A 22,269-nucleotide genomic window follows, 5' to 3' on the forward strand; every position below is an offset into this window, starting at 1 on the left:
TTCAAGGAAAAATCCCCCTAAAAAATTAAAAATCGCTAAGGTATTTTGAAAAAATGTCAATAACAGATGGGTCATCTACAAATCTACTAGTATAACATGAGTAGAAATTGACTAAAGGGATTTATAAAAAGGAGTAAAATGGGATGATAGAGGAAAAGAAGATTTTTAAACATTTATAATTTTGTTATTCTTACTGTGTTCATGTTTAATGAAAAATATTGCACACCAACATGATGTTTAATCATAATATCTGTAGAAATTGAAGATTTAAAGATTGCATCATGAAAAATTATTTGGGAAGATTACTTAGATACAGATAATAAATTTAACTGCAAATCAAAAAAGTAAAAGGCAATTATCGAGCAAATAGTGAAAGTTTTAAGCAAATTCAACTTTCTTTTAATTTATTTATCTTTGTTTTCTTTAGAATTTATGTTACTGAATGAAGTAGAATGTTTTACATGATGTAAATTTTTTCCCAGTAAAAAAACTACTTCTCATTTCAACACAAAATAAGAAGTGGTAAACTTCGAATTCCAATAAGAATTTTCTATTGTTGATAGTGTGTTCAAAATTATCAATTTAAAGAACATACCTCCTACCAATGAAAAATTTTTAATATTGAACTTTATAATGTTTATAGTTTTAAATATTATAAAAAAAAGTGCCATAGCATTCATGCTAATTTGGCAAGATGTTTGCATATTTATTGGGATGCTGGTTTAAATAGTGCAGTTCAAATACTAAATAATACAATTATATAGTATTCTCTTTGTAGTGCATAAGTACCCCTATTCTTTATAATTTAATGGAATAAGTTTTTAAAACTAAGAATCGTTAAAATAACGTGACAACATAACTGCTATAATTTCTCAGCACAGAGAAACTGATGGTTTTTCAAAAGATATCAAGGCTTTCCCTTTTAGCTGTTAAAAAAAATTAATTAAAGAAATTAATTTGAAAATCTATTTTAAAAGATGATTTCAATTTCTACATCTCAAATGATTTCAAAAGGTTTCTCTTACAACTATTTTCATTTAAACTATTATTTAAAGAAAATAATTTGAAAATCTATTAAAAAAATAATACTATATTATATTTGACAGCCAACTGTGTTAAGAGTCGTTATGTGTTTTTGAATGTATCGGTACTTCTGGCCAAAACATTTAAAAACAACCAAAATTGTATACTTGCATTTTTACAGATGGGAGTAAAAATGTTATAATTTTTTTGCTATGAACTAACTAACTAACTAAGCAACATAATTTTTTTTTTTTAAACCACTTAAGTAAAAATTTGCAATTTCCGCCCCACTCGACTGAAAAAAATTTGTTCAAAATTTTAACACAATGCCTACCTATTGACCAAATTTAAATAAATTTGGTTCAGTTAGTCCAAAGATATTTAGCAAAAGGCAACAAACATACAACCATCCAGAATTTTTTTTGATCTTGATGTATTCCATAGGGTTTGAAACAGAGCTTTTCAAAAACCAGGTAGGCATTTTTTTGACTGATCGCCATACCTTCTCTATATAAAAAAGTAAAACCTTCTCATATATTAAAGTAATATATGTAATGAGTGAGAATATAATACGTGTAGTAAAGAGAAAGTAATACGTGTAATGTTAGAATTCATATTACTCAATGAAGTAGAATTTTTTACACGGCAATGTAAATTTAATACGTGTAATGTGAAAGTAATATGCGTAATGAGAATGTGTAAAAAGAATGAACCAATAGCTATATAAATTTAAAAGCAGAGTAAAATTTTTAAATGTGTCTGAGGATGGACTTATCAAAGTAAAATAAAATAAAATAAAATTAATGAAACTTCAAAATTTTCATTAATTATAATCCTACATGAATTAAATTCAGTCAGCCAAGTAATTACAACTTCTCATAGCACAGAAATATATGACTGACATGCTTTACATAGGGTTTATTTATATCATTCTGTATCATGTATAAATAACTATGATGAATAATGTCATCAGAAAGCTTCTGAGACATTCGTTAGCATCAACATAATCGCATACAAAAAAACTTCAGCTGCAGAAATAAAAACCCTTTTTTTAATGATCATTTATATAATTATATCATCAAGGTCAGTGGTAGCTGATACCTGATAAAGAAAATATATATACTAACTATATGTAATTAAAATTTTATAACATTTATTCAGTAAAACAAATAATAAGGCCAAGTTTTAAAACAATTAAGATTAAACCATCAGCCCAAAAATCTAATTTCTGTTAACATAAGAATTAATTAAATTATATATAAATTAAAACAGTCGTATAGTTAAATTTAATCATCATGCAAAACGGCTACAGCCTTTTTCCTACACAAGACTAAAATAACTAATATCAGTAAAAATTGTAACAAAAGAATATTATCTTAGCTAACTTTACAGCTTACTGATTAGTCAAAGAATATGAAAAAACATGACCACAGATAAACTTATAAGAAGTAATTTCATTATTTTTACAAATATCAGTGTTAATAAAATTAACATAAAAGTACATGGCAGTATGGTATGTCAATCAAAACAAATTTAAAAGAAAACATTATATTATGCTTACGGTAAAGAAAATTTGGTAAATTTGAAGAATTAAAAAGTTGTAATTCAATAAATAAAATTTAGCAAACAGGTTGAATACAAATCATCAGAGTGACATAATCATAACAAAATCCATTGTTATATTCGCTAATCAAAATATACATATTTTATATATTCTTTTTAGAAATACCACTTCTGAATTAATTTACATTTAAATAAAATTAAAACAAATATAATTAATGTACAACAAGCTGTTCAAAAGATATACAAATTTATAGTATAAATTAAAAATAATGAAATGAAACTTGATAAAATGAACCATATGAATCTCAGATGTAGAACACAATAAAAATTAATGAAAACTTAGAAAATGACATAACGGAGAGAAATAATGAGGCAAAAGTAAATTTTACATTACAATGCATTTTACATTCATTGGAAGCTATGATGTTAACTTTTTATCTGTTTTGCTTTCTCTATCTCTCTCATTCACATATGTATATATATATATATATATATATATATATATTAATGAGAGAGGGATACACATATTTCTCTTACACACACACAATATTCATATAAGTGTTTGTGCATGTTCACGTGCGCGCGCGAGCACACACAAATTATCACTTTGTTTACCCAAAAGATACAACAGTTTATAGACTATAGAGCATTCACTGGGTAATGGAAACAATATTGGGTAATAAATGGTATTGAGGAAAGTCAAGGGTCAAAATTACTATGTTATTTTATTACTGTCAATAAATCACTCAACAGCTACAATAGGCACTAAAAAAGTTTTGCAATACTTTATTTTTTATAATTTTTCAAAATAATCTACAGCATACATTATACACTTCTCCATCCTTCAAAACCAGTTTTCACGGAAGCCTGCCGTGTTTTGTCAGAAATCTGGGCACAAGCCTTGATATGCTTTCAAATTTATTTCATTAGTAATTTATGATATTTAACATTTTTAAATAAATATTGTAATATTTAAAGTAATACCAGTTGATGTAGACGTTTTAATTTGTTGTTGGGTTGTTAATTAATAGTTATTATTTATTATTATCAATATTATAGCAATGTTTCAAGTTCATTATTGTATGCATTATGAATGTAAATGCGACAAATTTGTTCATGCAGCACCGTATTACCTCGTTTTATTGTTAACACGATTTTTCTGTCACTGCAACTTTGAATGCTTATAACTCAATAACGACGGCATTAACAGAAAAACGGGTTTGCCATTGCTGTTTTTGTAATATCTTAAGTCATATGTTCACCTTCCTAATTAAAAAAAAAGTAAGTCTGATTCAATATTGTGGACAAAATTAAAAACCCACCATAATGCAAATTTCTTTTAACTATGTAGAACCCCATTTCTTTCTGCCTCCAAATACCTCTCAGATATGTAGTGTAAAGCTTTTTCTATACTTACATATTTCCCGATATATATATATATATATATATAATATATATATATATATAAAATATATAGAGGTATTTGGAGGCAGAAAGAAATGGGGTTCTACATAGTTAAAAAGAAATTTTCATTACAGTGGGTTTTTAATTATATATATATATATATATATATATATATATATATATATATATATATATATACAGGACGTTTCATAATTCAGTACAAAAAAAAGTATTTCACTTACCTAAATGAAAGTTTTACGAGGTGATGCAGGGACTCAAACAGTTTTTGTTAAAATCTATAAATGTTCAATATGTGATCCTATGGTGACACGGCACATATCAACACGAAAGTCTCTTGCCAAACTCGTTCTAACATGACATTTTCGATAGAGTTGATTGCATTGATTATACGATCCTTTAGCTCAGCGATATCGTGCGGCATCTGTGGGATAAACACGTTATCTTTCACGTAACCCCAGAGAAAGAAATCACATGGCGTGAGGTCTGGTGATGTTGTGGTAGCCACAGCATAACGTGTCGGTCTTCTTCAGACGCACGTCCTATCCAGCGCCGAGGTAATGTTGTGTTAAGGTACTGTCAAACTACGTTAAAAAAACGGGCATGACAACCATCTTGCTGGAAAATGAAGTGGTTGAGTAGCTGAGGCATAAGCCATAATTGTAACATATCCAGGCATAGCATGCCGGTTGTTGTCGTTTCCATAAAAAAGAACGGCCCATACACTGCCTCACAAGAGATCGCACAAAAAAGTTTACTTTCGGAGAATCCCGAATGTGTTCCGCATAAGCGTGTGGGTTTTCAGTTCCCCAAACTCACACGTTATGACGGTTTACTTTGCCGCTAATATGGAAAGTAGCTTCATCGTTGAAAATTATCTTGTTTAGAAAACCTTCATCTAACAACATCTTTTCCAGTAACTGTAAACAAAAATCGAGCCTACGTGTTTTTTATCTCCATCAGAAAGACGCTGGATTAATTGAAGACGGTACGGTTTGCATAATAAACGTTAACGGAGAACTCTCCACACTGTTGTTTTCGGAATTCCTAATTCTCTGCCTGCAGCCGCAGTCGATTTTGACGGGCTGCGAATGAGACTTGCACGCACACGTTCGACATTGACTTCTGAGGTTGATGGACGACCGGTTGATTTTCACTTGCACAAGCAACCGGTTTCACTGAATTGTTTATACATGCACGAATTGAATTGTCACTTGGTGGCTCCTTATGAAATTTCTACCGAAACGCACGTTGCACAGAAATTACTGACTTTGACAAGTGAAATTCTAACACCCAAAACGACTTCTCGCTTCCCGTGGCAGCCATTTTCTCTACTGTCGACGCCTAGCGAGCAAATGGTTTACTAACTGCCTAGTATATGTGGGAAAAAACTATTTGAAGTACTCTTTCGTACAGTACTTCTTGTTTTATTCTTATGAGTGAAATAGTTTTTTGTTAATGAATTTTCGAAAACTCCGAAGAACATTATGAAACGCTCTGTGTATATATATATATATATACACACACACACACATATATATATATACTGTGTATATTCACAGAATATTCTGTGTATACACAGAATATATATATATATACTGTGTATATTCTGTGTGTGTGTATATATATATACACTCACAGAATATTTATAAAAACTGTTTCAAGAATTCAGAGGATGGTCTCCCACATCGAAATAAAGAAAAAACTTTATATCAACATATGTCTGGAAATACTTAGTTTACCAGCTATCCGCCATTTTGTATTTTTAAATTAAAAATTAATTTCTCACTAATGGTTAATCATATCAAGCTGAAATTTTGTGTACTCAAATAATTTAAATGCCATTAAATCAATTTTATTTTTTTCTTTGAATTACTATTTTGTATATTATATATATTAAAATTATTATTTATTTTATTTTATATATTTTTAGAGTAATAAATTGTACTTATAAGACATTTTACTTCTGTTAGTCTTTCAATATACTTGTCAAATGGTGAACATGCAACACAATATTAAAATAAAATTTCAGTTTAAAAATGTTGTGTAAGAAATAGGTTAATACAATAAGAAGGCTTTTTTCCCTTTTAATCAATATCTTTAAAGAATAATGCAATAAAGAATATGTCAACCAAAAGTGCTATAAAAATAGAAGAAAACTGAACGATAAATAATTCTTATCTACTGTGATTCAAACATTGAAAATCTGTTATAATGTAAATTATAACTAAGTCTATTGGTAAGTTTTTGTAATTAATTTCTTTAAAATTGATAAACCTCTAAAGATTACATCAATGAAATACTCTCACTGGTTGTCACAGTTGTCTATGACAAGCTGACTTCATTTTATGAAGAGCTACATAATAAAAAAAAAATGAAAAGGTTTTTCTAAATACGTTTTTATTTAAAAAATGCGTACAGTAAAAAACAGATGAGAAAAATAATGTCATCTGCATTAAATAGAAACAAAATATTAAATTATTCTCTTAATAAAATTTATCTACGCTGATGAAGACCCCAATGAAATGACTACAAAAATCATCTAGATTCATGGAAACAATGGATTACTAGCCTTCTTTATGAGGCATGGGGCGCCCTTAATGACAATGTATAAATAATTACTAATTATATTTATAAGTAAGAATTGATTTTACGTATATTAATCCAACAGTTAATTTGAATATTTCCAAAATATTATAGCACAACGACAGCTGTTCCAATGCATTTAATTATTTCCATTTGGTTGAGATGGTTACCAAATTTATGAAGAAGGCTTGCAATTTAACAATGCGATCTAATCATTAAATATGGTTATTTGGACATTCCACGCTTTTATTATTTGTGAAATTGCACATTGTAAAGAATATTATTCAAAAATCTTTTTCTATTAACATAGAACAATTTTGTAAAGAAAATTAAGCTGTTTAATCCTTTGTTTAATCTTTTATCCTTTCCATGAACCTATCTGATTTTCGTAAAGAAAGTAATTTCTTACGTAGTTTTCATTTGCACAGATGAATTTTATAAAAAAAATAATTATATATTTTGTTTCTATTAAATTTCAATTTTCTAATTAGTCACAGCATAACCCTAACCTTTTCTGTCACAAATGAAATTATTGAACTAAACAATAATTTTTCAATGAATAACATAAAAAAATTTAATAATGAAAGTTTTGAAGAAAAATTAGAAAGACTAAAATAATGAAGAGTTAAAAGAATATGTTAACTGAGTGAACTGCACGAGAGTAAATTAAAACATTCAAGAAATGTTTATCAAAAACTGTAGCTTCGTATTCAAAGTAGTAATGTAACGATAGATTTGAATGCGATTATTTGTATCGGTCACAAATAAGGCTAGTAGAAACATCAGATCAATGTGAAGCTACACTACAATATGATTGTTTATATCATTTTCAAATAAAACAGCAGGTTCTATAAAATTCAATTCAGAAAGATTGTCTGGAGATCAATTTTTCAACAAAATAAAGACCTTTTTGACCGTGTGTTGAAGTTATATATGGAACTTAAGTAGTTACCTAACATAACACTGCTAAACAGATCACAGACACCAAGAAAAACTACCATGGAACTTCTTCACTGACACAGAGCTGATATGAATGCACACGGTTGAGGAATCAAGCAAATCAACATATTAATGCACAATACTACTCTTTCTCTCTCTCAGCCAATTTAGAGTATATACATTTGATATTGTATATCTTTGAAACAACTAATTTTCTACTGAAAACTTTATTTGTGATAAGTTTGCACCACACAGCATTGTCATCCTCAACATACATGTATGCAAACTTTGAGCTCACCACCTTATTGGAAAGTAGGCTAAAAAATGATGGCAAACTTTTGACTGTCATCCCACCACTGATAGAATGACATATATGAAGAGTGTTAAATAATTCTATATCAAAATTGGGATAGAAGACACTAAAGTTGAGAATACTGTTTCACAAAGAATAATGTTCACAATATTGTCAGGCCCTGTGAACAGAATATGAAGGTGTGTCACTTGCAGAGCTGAGTACCACTGCATTTCAATGGGCTTGGTATACTGATTTGCAACAGAACATTCAGATTAATAAAGATGGCAATTAGGAAAATACTTAATTCTTCACTGTTTCAAGTAAGCCTAGTATTTTTCCAGTGAATTATGATTCATATCAGGTACATACAACTGTCATACTATGACATTTAACATACATACAATATCTTAAGTAGAGAAGGTGGGAGAGATTATATCAGTTTAAAATAGTATAGGTGTGAGATTATATAAAATTGAGAATGCTAGATTACTGCAGAAAGGGGTATGTTATATAATTATTTTGCACTATCTATCCCAGACTTTCTTACAGCTTTGACACATATACGAAGAATCTGAGGTATAAATGATGATAGCAAGAATTGGTTTCTTTGAGAGTAATGATGATCATCATCACACCATAGCCTTGTATTGAACACAGCAAAAATAAGATTGAACATCATCTGTATTTTGGTAGGTTTGGCACAGTGATATACCAAACCATAATCTACAAAAGAAAGTCACAGGAAAACTAATTCACTCATCAAATTACTAGTAAACATGGTATTGGATGTTTATTACTCTCAAGAATGGTTACACAAATTTCACAAGCTACTCGAGTTTCATGACAAGTCAACTACACATTTTGTTATGGGAGGTAGTAACATACATAAAAGATATTCATTGTATAAAAAAAAACAAAAATAAATAAAAAAATATTTACCTTCGTTTCCAAAGAGACTCCATATTTTTGAAAAAAGAAGACCCATCTTGAGTTGCTGATCTATTAGAAATACACCGTCTTTGTATCATTGGCATCCGCTGTAAAATAAAAACCTTTGTAGAGCAACTGACAAACTAACCCATCAAGTTCACTAATATTAACCAAACAGTAAAAACACATTCAATTCTTTAAATTTTAAAATTTGGAAATTTGAGAAAAAATAAAAAATTAAAAAACTATGCAGCTTTAGTTGACATGACAGTAGCTTCAAATTCTACAACTTAAAGAATTGATAGTATTATGTTTTAATTTATAGTGTAATATTTGAAGTGTAATTTATTTTTTACTTTATTTAATTTCAAATTGTTTAGTTTTATTTTTATTTCAAATAGAGTAGACCTGCAAAAAAAAATTGTAAAAAATTCGAAGGGCATGTACCAGTATGTGTTGATAAAAAAAAATTGATGTGGACATTACAAGACTTCCTTGTACGCCTATTAAATTACATATACACATTTTTTGCTGCACTTCATTTAAACTTATTTCATTTGAAAGTGAGATACGATCCTTCAATTCTTTAATAAAGTGGACAGTTACACAATTGCTGAAATACTAGTTTTTATTAACATCAGATATTTATACAATTATTAGTAATTCAAACAATATTACATGAAACATTAGGATAGAGTAAAAATTCCTTTATTACTCGAATTACTAGATCAGTATTATTCATATCTTCATGAGTTGCTGATTAACAAGTTTTAGATTTCTGATATGTTGTGAACAGTTATAAACTGATATGAACAGATATGAACTGATATGTTGAACAGTTATACGGAGGAAATGAATTAGAAAATGGTGTTATAGAGGAAGAAGAGGAAGTTGAGGAGGATGAAATGGGAGAAACAATACTGAGATCTGAATTTAAGAGAGCATTAAAAGATTTAAATGGCAGAAAGGCTCCTGGAATAGACGGAATACCTGTAGAATTACTGCGCAGTGCAGGTGAGGAAGCGATTGATAGATTATACAAACTGGTGTGTAATATTTATGAAAAAGGGGAATTTCCGTCAGACTTCAAAAAAAGTGTTATAGTAATGATACCAAAGAAAGCAGGGGCAGATAAATGTGAAGAATACAGAATAATTAGTCATATTTAGTCAATAACTAGTCATGCATCAAAAATCTTAACTAGAATTCTATACAGAAGAATTGAGAGGAGAGTGGAAGAAGTGTTAGGAGAAGACCAATTTGGTTTCAGGAAAAGTATAGGGACAAGGGAATTAATTTTAGGCCTCAGATTAATAGTAGAAGGAAGATTAAAGAAAAACAAACCAACATACTTGGCGTTTATAGACCTAGAAAAGGCATTCGATAATGTAGACTGGAATAAAATGTTCAGCATTTTAAAAAAATTAGGGTTCAAATACAGATATAGAAGAACAACTGCTAACATGTACAGGAACCAAACAGCAACAGTAACAATTGAAGAACATAAGAAAGAAGCCGTAATAAGAAAGGGAGTCCGACAAGGATGTTCCCTGTCTCCGTTACTTTTTAATCTTTACATGGAACTAGCAGTTAATGATGTTAAAGAACAATTTAGATTCGGAGTAACAGTACAAGGTGAAAAGATAAAGATGCTACGATTTGCTGATGATATAGTAATTCTAGCCGAGAGTAAAAACGATTTAGAAGAAACAATGAACGGCATAGATGAAGTCCTACGCAAGAACTATCGCATGAAAATAAACAAGAACAAAACAAAAGTAATGAAATGTAGTAGAAATAACAAAGATGGACCACTGAATGTGAAAATAGGAGGAGAAAAGATTATGGAGGTAGAAGAATTTTGTTATTTGGGAATTAGAATTACTAAAGATGGACGAAGCAGGAGCTATATAAAATGCCAAATAGCAGAAGCTAAACGAGCTTTCAGTAAGAAATATAATTTGTTTACATCAAAAATTAATTTAAATGTCAGGAAAAGATTTTTGAAAGTGTATGTTTGGAGTGTCGCTTTATATGGAAGTGAAACTTGGACAATCGGAGTGTCTGAGAAGAAAAGATTAGAAGCTTTTGAAATGTGGTGCTATAGGAGAATGTTAAAAATCAGATGGGTGGATAAAGTGACAAATGAAGAGGTATTGCGGCAAATAGATGAAGAAAGAAGCATTTAGAAAAATATAGTTAAAAGAAGAGACAGACTTATAGGCCACATACTAAGGCATCCTGGAATAGTCGCTTTAATATTGGAAGGACAGGTAGAAGGAAAAGATTGTGTAGGCAGGACACGTTTTGAATATGTAAAACAAATTGTTAGGGATGTAGGATGTAGAGGGTTTACTGAAATGAAACGACTAGCACTAGATAGGGAATCTTGGAGAGCTGCATCAAACCAGTCAAATGACTGAAGACAAAAAAAAAGATGTGTTGTATAAACAAAAATTAATACTGTAATAAACTATTCTGTTTAGTGAACTCCTGTATATTGGTTACAAATGTTATTTTCGACCTAATTGTGTAAAATGTTCAGTTTTTATTATTAGATTATATGGTGAATAATCAAAAATGAAAAAGAAACAATCATACAGGAAAAAGAAAGATAACATGAAGAAATATATCTCAAAAAAATGACGAGAAGATGAATATGAAGGGGACGAAAATGTTAAGAACAAGGGAGGAATAAAAAAATTAAGAGAAGATGATAAATATAAAGAGGAAGAGAATGTTAAAACCAAAGAAACAATAAAAAGATTAAGATATGATAAATATAAAGAGGAAGGAATCATTAAGACTAAGGAAAGAATAAAAAGATTACGAGACGATGATGAATATAAAGAGAGAGAAAATTTTAAAACTGGAGAATGTGCACACAAATTAAGATAGAAGGAATTATATCAAACAAAAGGGCGATTAAATGACTGGCAACATAAAACAAATAAACAAAATTATGATCAACCCAGATTTAGAAAGAATATTGTCCAACAATATCTGATGAGTAATGAATTAAAAGATAAGAATTTTTTGCAATTTATTAAAGATCAGACATGTATGTCTCAGTGTACATGTTGTTCTTGTGAGGGTCTATTTTTCAGTCACTCTGTAGTTAATCTTAATGTAGATAAAATTAAACTAGAAAATCCAAAAAATAATATGATTCTAAATCATAATTTTCAATTAATATTAAAAAATCAGATGTTTCACCAAATCTATTACATTAAACATTTAAGCTTATAAAATTAAATTTGCACATTTTTAAAGGTACACAAAATCTTACTTCACTAATAATTTTTTTTATCATTGAATTATTATTTATTGTAAAATATTTTTACAATCAAAGGGTTAATAATTAAATCAATACATTTAATTAAAAAAAAAAAGAAAAAGTTAAAAAAAACAAAAGGAGATGAAATCTGATATGCCGATCTGCCTTCCCCTTAAGATCCAAATATTTCATTAATTAAAATTTTAATTTTACTTTCTATTGCAATCAAAAGGGGAGGTGTACACAACTAGACGTTACAACAATGCTACATCCAAAATTTCAACATCCTAATCGTTTTTGATTTATGCGAGATACATATGTACGTACAGACATCACACTGAAGCTAGTCAAAATGGATTCAGGGATTGTCAAAATGGATAATTCCATTGAAATATGAAAACCGAAATGTTTTGTGATCACAATACTTTCTTTACTTGGTACAAGGAAGTAAAAAGTAATGCAGAGAAAAGAAGAGTGCAAACTAAGACTGTTTGAAATCCACAAATATGTTCCATTCTTTTATCTCACATAAGCTAATTCTATAAATTTTTTGAATAATAGAATATCTGATATTCATCAGATCATATCTTCAAATGCTCCAAGTCTTTCAATAAAAAAAAATTCTTGTTAGAAATGTACTGTAGGGCCATCTCCTTAAAATAAAAAAAAATAATCCATTGGGGTCAAAATATTTGATCATAAAAAGCTTTACAAAAAAATATATATTTGAACATAAAACCTCCATTTTTATAGTCTGTTAAAAATAATGCTAAGGAATAACTATAAAACTGGTATTAATACTTGGAACAATAAAAACAATACTATGGATTAATTATAACAGCTGGTATTTGGTTTGTCTGACATTTCTCCCACCACCACCCCATTCAGTCGGTACCACAAACGGCTACTGTTCCTCAAAACCGTTTAGTGACCAATATCCTAATTAGCTCTTAGAGCTTACCTAACTGCATGAGCAAAATAAGCATGGTGCTCTATACCACACGCTTGCATGTCCCAACGTTCACTTGTCATATATTACTAAAATGGATATGCACACTCTGTCTACATACTAAAATATATGTCAATAAATTATGATTTATTCCGTCATGGACAGCAATTTGCTGCCACACCTAGGTCACTGAATGCCAGCAAGTACCTGTCCGCAATATTATAGCACTTGGAGCTATATTTGACCGATGGCCAGCCATTTCTCAAGGGTAGCTTCCTATGGCAAGTGGTAGGAGTTTTATATCCCTTAAACTGCTGTTGCCGGTTGAAAAAAGCAACGACATCAGGGAACTTGATGTCACACATCCGACAATGCGGCTCATGCTACATTGACTCTCTGCTTATGAGTAGCCAATTTTCCCCTTGACCTCTACGTTCCAGAGTGGCCTGAGTTCTGGCCCCCCAAGAGCTGGGCAGTCAAACATCATGTGTTCGTTCAACTGGACCTCCCTGCAGACACACAGCCCATCAGCTGTCAGGTGGAACCAAAACAAATATTGATTCAAATTCACGTGGTTGTAAAGCACTTGGGCTCCTGCTTAACAGCTGGTATTAAAGATTGAACAATATTTACTTCTCTTCAAAAAAAAAATTTTTTTTAAATCAACTGATGATTACAACCAGCAGAAGATTATTACCTGTATTGTACTGCTGTACACTACACATATGGTTGACATTATTTAACAGTTTAATTTTTACTGTGCAGTTAAATCTCAAAGCATATATCTAATAAAATTTATACCAAAAGAGGAAACATTTATCTTCACACAATGATCTGAGAAACTGCAGAACTGATTTATTTCTAATGCAATAATAAATGGCAACTAAACAGTTAGTAAAAAAGAAATATAAAATTTAAGAAAGAAATTATTTAATCATGATGTCAATTATATATAGGAAAATGATTAATGGAAAATGTATCAATATCAGTTGCTATCAACTCAAATCTGTACATTATAAGGAAAATTCTAAAATTTCCTAATGTTTTTATTTCAATATAATACTAAAAAAAAAAGAAAAAATATAATGATACATGCCAGATGGGACATTAAGAAAAGAAAATTACAAATATTAGAATTATCAAACCATAATTTAAAACCAGATATGAAATTATTTCAGAATCATTCCATAACAAATCACAGGGTGGCTTTCGGTTTTCAAACTTATTATTTATGCAAAGGTTTAACAAGATCTAAGATGAGTTACATGATCAGAGTAATCATGCAATAACCCATTGTAATACTATTTTTTTTTCAGCTTGTACTAAGTGATACTGAAAAAAGTCCTCCTTTATTCCTCCAACGGATTTTTGCCAAGCACCTACAATGTTCTAAACACCTAATTTTTTCTTTTTCTTGATGATTTCACCACATAAGCTTGAAGCATGTCTGAGGAATATGGAAATCTAATATTATAGCATATGAAAAGAGGACATGCCTGACTGGGATATGAACCTGGGACCTCAGGATGAAAGACTGAGACGCTACCACTCTGCCGTAAAGATTGGCCTAATTTTACATGTTTACTTGAATATTCATGTTTTTATCTTGGATAATTCATGAGACAGTACGATGTAAAGAAAAGACAAGGGAACAATAATTGAACACTAATTCCATCCGCCATAACTTAAGGAACCTTGAAAAGTTCTGTTCTATTTATTTCAATAAAACCTATGTTTTAATAAACAGATTGAAAAAAAAGTTCCCAGCAGGTTGGATATTTGAGTTATTACAATTTTTCTAAAAGCATATATTATTCACAAAAATTTCAAATTTCATCTACACAAAAAAATTGTTTATTTTTTAAGCGAGTTTTAGATCTTGATTCATTTTTTTTGGAATCTGCAATAATACTTCAGAATAAATAACTATGTAATCTGATGGCATTTTCTATGAAAACTCTTGAGCAACCAAACCTGAAATTGAAAAATTTATAGCAAAGAATCTGATGTGGACACCACATGACTTCCTTGTAAGCCTATTACATATATACAGTTTTTTTTTTTAGATGAAAAGACATAAAATTTTATTTCATTAATAACTACTTCTGATATTTTTTCATTTGCTTTTTTTTACTGTTATTACTAAATAATTATTTATTGTAAAGATTTTTTTACAATCAAGAGATTAATAAATCAATATATTTAAATTAAAAAATAAGAGTTAAAAAAAGGAGATAAGTCAGATTGAACCAATGTGCCATTCCCTTGTAAGATCCAAATATTTCATTATTAAACTTTTATTTGGCTATAACTCTGGAACCACTTATGATATATCGTTAAAAAGCTCTTAATGAGGGCTTATTACTGCAGTTAAAAAAAAGTCCAAATTTTTTGGACACGTGGCCCAGTTGATTGCAATCAAAAGGGGAGGCGCACAACTAGATGTTACAACAGTCCTAAATCCCAATTTTCAACATCCTAAGTCTAATCGTTTTTGAGTTATGCGAGATACAAACGTACGTACAGACGTCACGCGGAAACTAGTCATAATGAATTAAGGTATGTTCAAAATGGATATAAGTCAAATCTGACATTTTTCGCGATCACAATACTTCCTTTACTTCGTACAAGGAAGTAAAAAGTATGTCATAGGGCAAAAAAGGGAGATATTCTTAGGATATATTAATAACAATAAATATGCAGTTTTATAAAATTTGATACTTAAAACATAAAAAGATCAGTTTCCTCAACTAACTTACTTTTTAAATTATAAGTTCTTCAACTTGACGACATTCAGCCAAAATTCTTTCTGTATTTTCAGTTATAGAATGTTTTACAATTTTCTACCTTTAACTAAGTGAATGTATTACCCAATATTTTGTTAATTAGTCCAACTAAATTACACTTAGAGAAAAAAAAATGTTAACTGGACTTTTATAAATGGAAATGGTAAAGGGGATTACACGTTTAACAAACGTAAAAAAATAAATGCGTGAGTAGAGGTCGTGGAGGGATGGTTTGGGGGTTGAAAAAAATTGTCCAATACAAATGTTGTAGTAGATCATGCAAAAATCTACAACTTTTGTAGAGGTCACTTTTTAATTTAACCTCAAAATTTCCGAGAAAAATCTTTTTTTTTTCTTTTTTATTTTTCATTTCCGCAAAAATAATTTAATTTTCATGAAACTTGATGAAAGTAAACCTTTCTGTGTCTTAAATAACCAAAAATATATTAGACGTTAACTTTTGCTGGAAATCGCAATAATACCATTTTTCACTCCTTTTCAACCCTCCACCACCCCCGCTCAGGCATTTATATTTTTTTAAGTTTATTATAAGCCCCTTTACCATGTTTTTTCATGTTATTTACACTTTAATATATTTTGTATGTAGATGTTTTCTTTTCATAGTTGGTACATTTTATTATGATCTTGCTTCTTTATTTTGTGACGCTGAGATGTCTTATGTATAATTTTGTTATCTCTGTTGTATGCATGATTGATCTCATTGACAGCGAAGCTATTATGCTACATGCTGCACCTGTCTGGGTTCACCGCTTGTATTTAGGTGTTACGCGGATATTTTGCTGCGGACTCAGCGACTCCTCTAACTGGCTGTTATAGAACAGTCTCGCGGAAGGCAGTCGATTATAGCCGGAATAAAACCAATAGATAATGAGCGTAAGGAACGCTACATTTCCAAGATAAAAAATTTACTGGCATTAAAACGAAAGCACAAGATTGAGGACCGGGGCCTTGCGTCTTGGCAGGTCAGCTGGGACGAATCCCCCACAGGTTGCTACACGCATGGTATATTTCCTACAGCGTCTGATGTAGGTGCGATTAGACGGGTTTCCCCCAATCAGTATATCACACAGTTTCTCTCCGAGCATGGTGCCTTTCGGGCGAGTTTGGCTAGGTTTCGTTTGATAAACCCACCGGGTTGGTCTAGTGGTGAACGCGCCCTTCCCAAATCAGCTGATTTGGAAGTCGAAAGTTCCAGCGTTCAAGTCCTAGTAAAGCCAGTTATTTTTACACGGATTTGAATACTAGATCGTGGATACCGGTGTTCTTTGGTGATTGGGTTTCAATTAACCACACATCTCAGGAATGGTCGAATTGAGAATGTACAAGATTATACACTTCATTTACACTCATACATATCATCCTCATTCATCCTCTGAAGTATTATCTAAACGGTAGTTACCGGAGGCTAAATAGGAAAAAGAAAAAAGGTTTCGTTTGATGGATTCGAATCCACGCCCGGATTGTGGGACTGATGATAAGGTAGACCAAGTCCTCTAGTATGTCTCCAATGCGAGATCGAACGTTCACGATCTGTTAACTAAACTTGAGAGAATACATTCCTTTTTGGATCTCCGTATTAACTGGATGATCCGCGAGGAATGGTCTACAGTGGTTGGTTTTCTTCGCGCCCTTGCGGTGTATAGGTCTGCAGAGGGAGTTTAATCGAAGTATTTGATAGTGGTAGGATACCGGGTGACTAGGGTTCCGGCCTAGGCATTGGATTGGTTGCAGGTAGGCACATTGGCACCGTGCCACGGTTATACTGGTGTTGTTTGTGATTCGATTTTGGGGCTCCCGCTGGTGGGGATGGCCGCGCTGTCGGGGTATGGTAGCCCGTGCGGCCGGGGGCGGTTCTGGTTGTGACTTTGTAATGCCGCGCGAGACTCCATGATTGGATCGGGTGGGGGTGCGGGGTTTGTCCCCAGCTCCTGCGCGGACCGGATTGAGGTTACGTTCCCCTTGTTAGGGGACTTAAATCGGTCAACTTGTTTGAGTGTAGGTCTGAATTTCTATGTTGCGTAAAACATAATTTTGACTGGTATGAGTGTAGCACTGACTTAACTCGTTCGTTTTCTGAGGCATTCACAGTCACGAACGGTGCTGTAAAATCTAGATTAGGCGCGGGGGTTTCAGTCACTTAGTTTGAGGGAATCATGTTAAGTTGGATGTGAAGACAGAATTTGATTTTTATTTACTGATGAAAATGCCGAGGCATTTAGATCGGTGGCATCCCGACCGAGGCCTGGCTGATGACTGTGGGATGTAATCAGTTAGAGGGTCTAAAGACAACTCTCCGTTCCTCAGGGCTAGGAACGGAGGGTTGGGGTGTGGCGACCGGTAAATTTCACAAGGTCTTCCGCCTACGGGATTGGGATGATCTGATTGACATGTCCCACCCCGTACTATGATGTTGATGTATTATGTTATCTAGTTTTTCTTTGTTCCAAAATATTGTTGTGATCTGTCTGGATGATCGTGGGACTTTGTTCATATAACTAGTCGGAATTTTTTTGTTAAATTTTTTGTATAAATGTATATACTTTTGTTTTGATCATGATTTATATTGTCTGTTGTTATATGCATTTCCTTGGCGTAATGTTATTCCTACGTATTATTGGAGGGTGATGTATTGGAGTGTGGTGTATGAATGTGTGAGTGGGCGCATCATCCCCCCTCCTCATGAAGTAATGCTTCTTAAGCAATTCCAGGAAGGGCGGGTATCCAGGAGTGTAGGTTTAGTCGGTAGTGCGCAGGTGCACATACGCATTTAATAACATCTTGCGGAACCTGTTAGCGACCCCGACACTGTCGTATGGCGTCTGTAAAATGGATTTCCCACCTCTACAAAAAAAAGCCTCTTTACCATTTCCCCTTATAAAAGTCCAGGTAACAGTTTTTCCCCCTCTAAATGAGTTATTTCGATCGGTCTAAATCTAAATTTGAGTCCAAATTTTTAAATTAGTTAATACAGGTTCTGGCTTTATTAAATAATATGCAAGATATCACATGTAATACATTACACAGAGGATTTGACATTTTTCACCTATAATTTCATCGTTAAAAGATATGTGTTCGAGTAATATAATAAATAAAGACATATGTACTGAAATCGTTCATACAGGTTGATAAGTTTCGAGTGATTTAATTTTAAACTATTCAGTTGCGTTAAAGCTGCATTAGTTTAAAAAGGATAATACATTATCAGTTCACGCAATACAATTAGTTATTAATTAAATGTACTACAGCAGGTATTAATATGTATGAAGTAATCGCTTAAAAGAAAGTAAATTAATTGAAAAATTCATTAATTAGAATTCAAAGTAAAAATGCAACACTTGCAAAACGGCAATAATAACACTCTTATGAAAGTAGTCCAGTAATTATATAATTCAGTTATATAATATCTGCAACTTAAATTACTATTTAAATTATTACTTTTACCTAGGGTACTGATAATTAAAAAAAACACTACACATAAAAATCACGAAACTGATGTCAATAAAACCTGTTTATAAATCTACAAATAGAAGGAATTTTACATTGTTAAAATGCGTATTAATTTCACTGAATACTATTCAAATCGAAAACCAACTTTAAAATATATACAAGATAAAACTAGTAGCGAGATGAATTAGTAAATCATAGAGATCTAACCAAAAATATATATTTATTAAAACGAGTAAATTAAATAATTTTTTATCAATGGGAATATAAAAAGTGATTTTTACAAGTATCATTTATAAACTACCTTAATGGTTATAACCGGTTATGAACAAATAAGATCACAAAGGTTATCTACCTATAGTAAAATACTTTTTCGTAGAAGTTATTTATAATAACAAAACATATTTAACAAATTGACTGGTTTATAAAAAAAGCTAACAAAGAATTGCAAAACTTTCCCAGTGTTGTCCCTTTTGTACAACAACATTTTAAAATTGAAATAATACAATAAAATTAAGCATTTAAGAAAAAAAATATTTAATATTAAATAAAAGTTGTTAAATATATTAAATACAAGTTACTAATGATTATAATCATAACTATTAATAATAAGGTTTATCGGTTTGGTTGAGAGAGACACCAAGAAGATCGACTCCTAATTATGAAATGTTCAGTATAAAAATTTGAATCCGATTTGATCCTCTTAATCAGATGACATTAATCTAAAAAAGTACACGCATTAAAAGTATAATTGAGAAAAAAATCTTAGTAACAAATTTTGAGTTTCAGTTGATCTCCTTGACCAATTGACGTTTTTATCACCAAAATAATACTACTGCATTTAGAGAGTAACTGCTGAAAATTAAAATTTGTTAGTAAAAACATTCGGTCCCATTTGACTTCCTTATTCAACAGCTACATCGTATAACATGTTTAATAAGTCACAACTTGAAAAATAGATAAAGTAACAGAAATCATTAAAAAAAATTAAAATTCTTCAAGTATAGTCCCATGGGACCCCTTTTTTTGTAAAAATGTTTCTACGTTGTCTCTACATTTATACCGGAAACAGTTGGAATTTTTAAAATCTTAAAAATTATGTCGGTCCGATTTGGTGAAATATTATTAAACAAGATTAAAAATGTTAGTTAACTAAAAAAAAATTTGTATACAGGAAATGTTTAACGTTTTAGGTAAACAGGTTTTCTAGATATGAAGCAAACACTTTTTAGAATTAATGTTGAATATTCTCCACGCTTAAATATGATAAATTTAAAATTTTGGAATTTTAAATAATTAATAAGCACTTTCATGATACTAAATCTCAATTTTCTACGGCCACTACATAAAAAATTTGAAATTGCTATAAACACCTCTTCTCTTTTTTAATTTTGACCAAAATCTAACGCCAACAATGCTCCATATATACAATTTTTTTGTGGCATTTTCGAATATTTATGTTGAGCCAGTCCATAAATATTAATCAAAATACATACACATACATATATTGAGGCAATAATCAGAATTTTGGCCGATCGCTAAAAATAGTTATGTTGTAGAAACCAGCAGCAACAGAGCTATAGCTGGGAAAATAATAAATCATAAAAACTACTAATTAATGGTATTTTTTGTTTATAACTACGACTACTATTCTTGTTATTAAGATAATAATTATCATATTTTCTGCTAAGATTACTGTAATTTCTATGTTGAGTACTTGATCTGTTCATTTGATTGTTGTTGGTCCGTTCATTTGATCAACAATCAAGCAGATGACCTTTTCAAGAACCTAACTTACTGAAAACAGGAAATAAAATAAATACAACCATTAATAACAAATAAACAAGAAGAAGGCCAGATAAGACATGGAGTCAAATAAAGGGAAGGGTGTCGACTAAACGCTACTAAAGACTAACAGAACTCTAAAAGTACCAGTACAATAAGTTTTGGCAATGGAAACGCGTCAACATATAATAAAAGAATGAAGCTAAGAAAGGTAAACGATACTCAAGAAATTACAGCGTTATTGGCAGGAAATATAATAGTTATTATCTTAATAACGATTTTATTGTGGTTTACCAGACCAAAATTGTAAAGACATTTAAATATACGTTAAAAAAGTTATATAAGACAATAGCGAACATAAGATTTAATAAACAATGCATTTTCAATCAAGCAATACCAACTAATCAAGCTAAAATTAAAAACAATTAATAATAGTTATGCAGCAAAAAACCAATTAAAAAGGCAGAAATAAATCGGGTACAATGGAAATTAAAACCGTATATATAAAAAAGGAAACACTTAACAATGCATTTACGCTTGCAACTTAACCGACACTTTTTAGTGACACAATAAAATAATAATATAATAGAAGAGATAAAAAGTATTATAAAGAATGAAACCAAAAAAAAAAAAAACACGAATGACGAAAAAATCGGATAGATTAACCGACCATAATGAAAGAAATGAAACGGGGAAAAATACAAAAATTAAACTCCGCCTCCACACTCAAGACCCCTCTTGGACGTTCTAATGAGAAGATCCAGAGCTCCAACAGCTCTGCTAGTAATAGTACCGATGTGATCCTCAGGATTGAAATTTTACGAAAGAGTGATCCCCAAGTCACGGATGGATGACTCACGCCTTAGTGCAGATCCATTAAATGTGTAGTCAAATAGAAGGGGACCAGAAGAACGACGAAAAGTGACAACAACGCACTTGCCGGCATTAATTCCCATACAATTCAGTGCTCACCATTCGTCAATTTTAGTGAGACAGTGCTGGAGCCGATGGCAATCCTCCACAGAGGATACAGAATTGTAGATCTTAATGTCGTCAGCAAACAACAGGCACTCAACATTGACGCAGTCCACAATATCATTCAAAAAGATGGTAAATAAGAAAGGTCCCGTGAGAGAACCTTGTGAAACACCGCATCAAAAGTTCGTAAAGAAGCACCAAGAAATTTAACAATGAGTGACCGGTCAGCAAGATAATAGTGAAACCACCGAAGAAGACTCCCCAAGATGCC

The 22,269-nt window shown here is 31.0% G+C and overlaps 1 protein-coding gene across 5 annotated transcripts in view; it reads right to left on the reverse strand.

Annotated features, from left to right (window-relative positions):
• Positions 1 to 22,269, reverse strand: part of Arl5 (ADP-ribosylation factor-like 5) — a 92,802-nt gene that overhangs the window by 27,059 nt on the left and 43,474 nt on the right. For all 5 annotated transcript variants that reach the window (XM_075355694.1, XM_075355691.1, XM_075355692.1 and 2 more), the window contains one exon: positions 8,768 to 8,865. In XM_075355694.1, the coding sequence (XP_075211809.1) occupies positions 8,768 to 8,813 (46 nt within the window). In that variant the 5' untranslated portion in view covers positions 8,814 to 8,865. The remainder of the gene's footprint in view (positions 1 to 8,767; positions 8,866 to 22,269) is intronic.

This window comes from Lycorma delicatula, chromosome 2 (assembly GCF_047948215.1).
Source record: "Lycorma delicatula isolate Av1 chromosome 2, ASM4794821v1, whole genome shotgun sequence".
NCBI classification, from domain to species: Eukaryota; Metazoa; Arthropoda; class Insecta; order Hemiptera; family Fulgoridae; genus Lycorma; species Lycorma delicatula.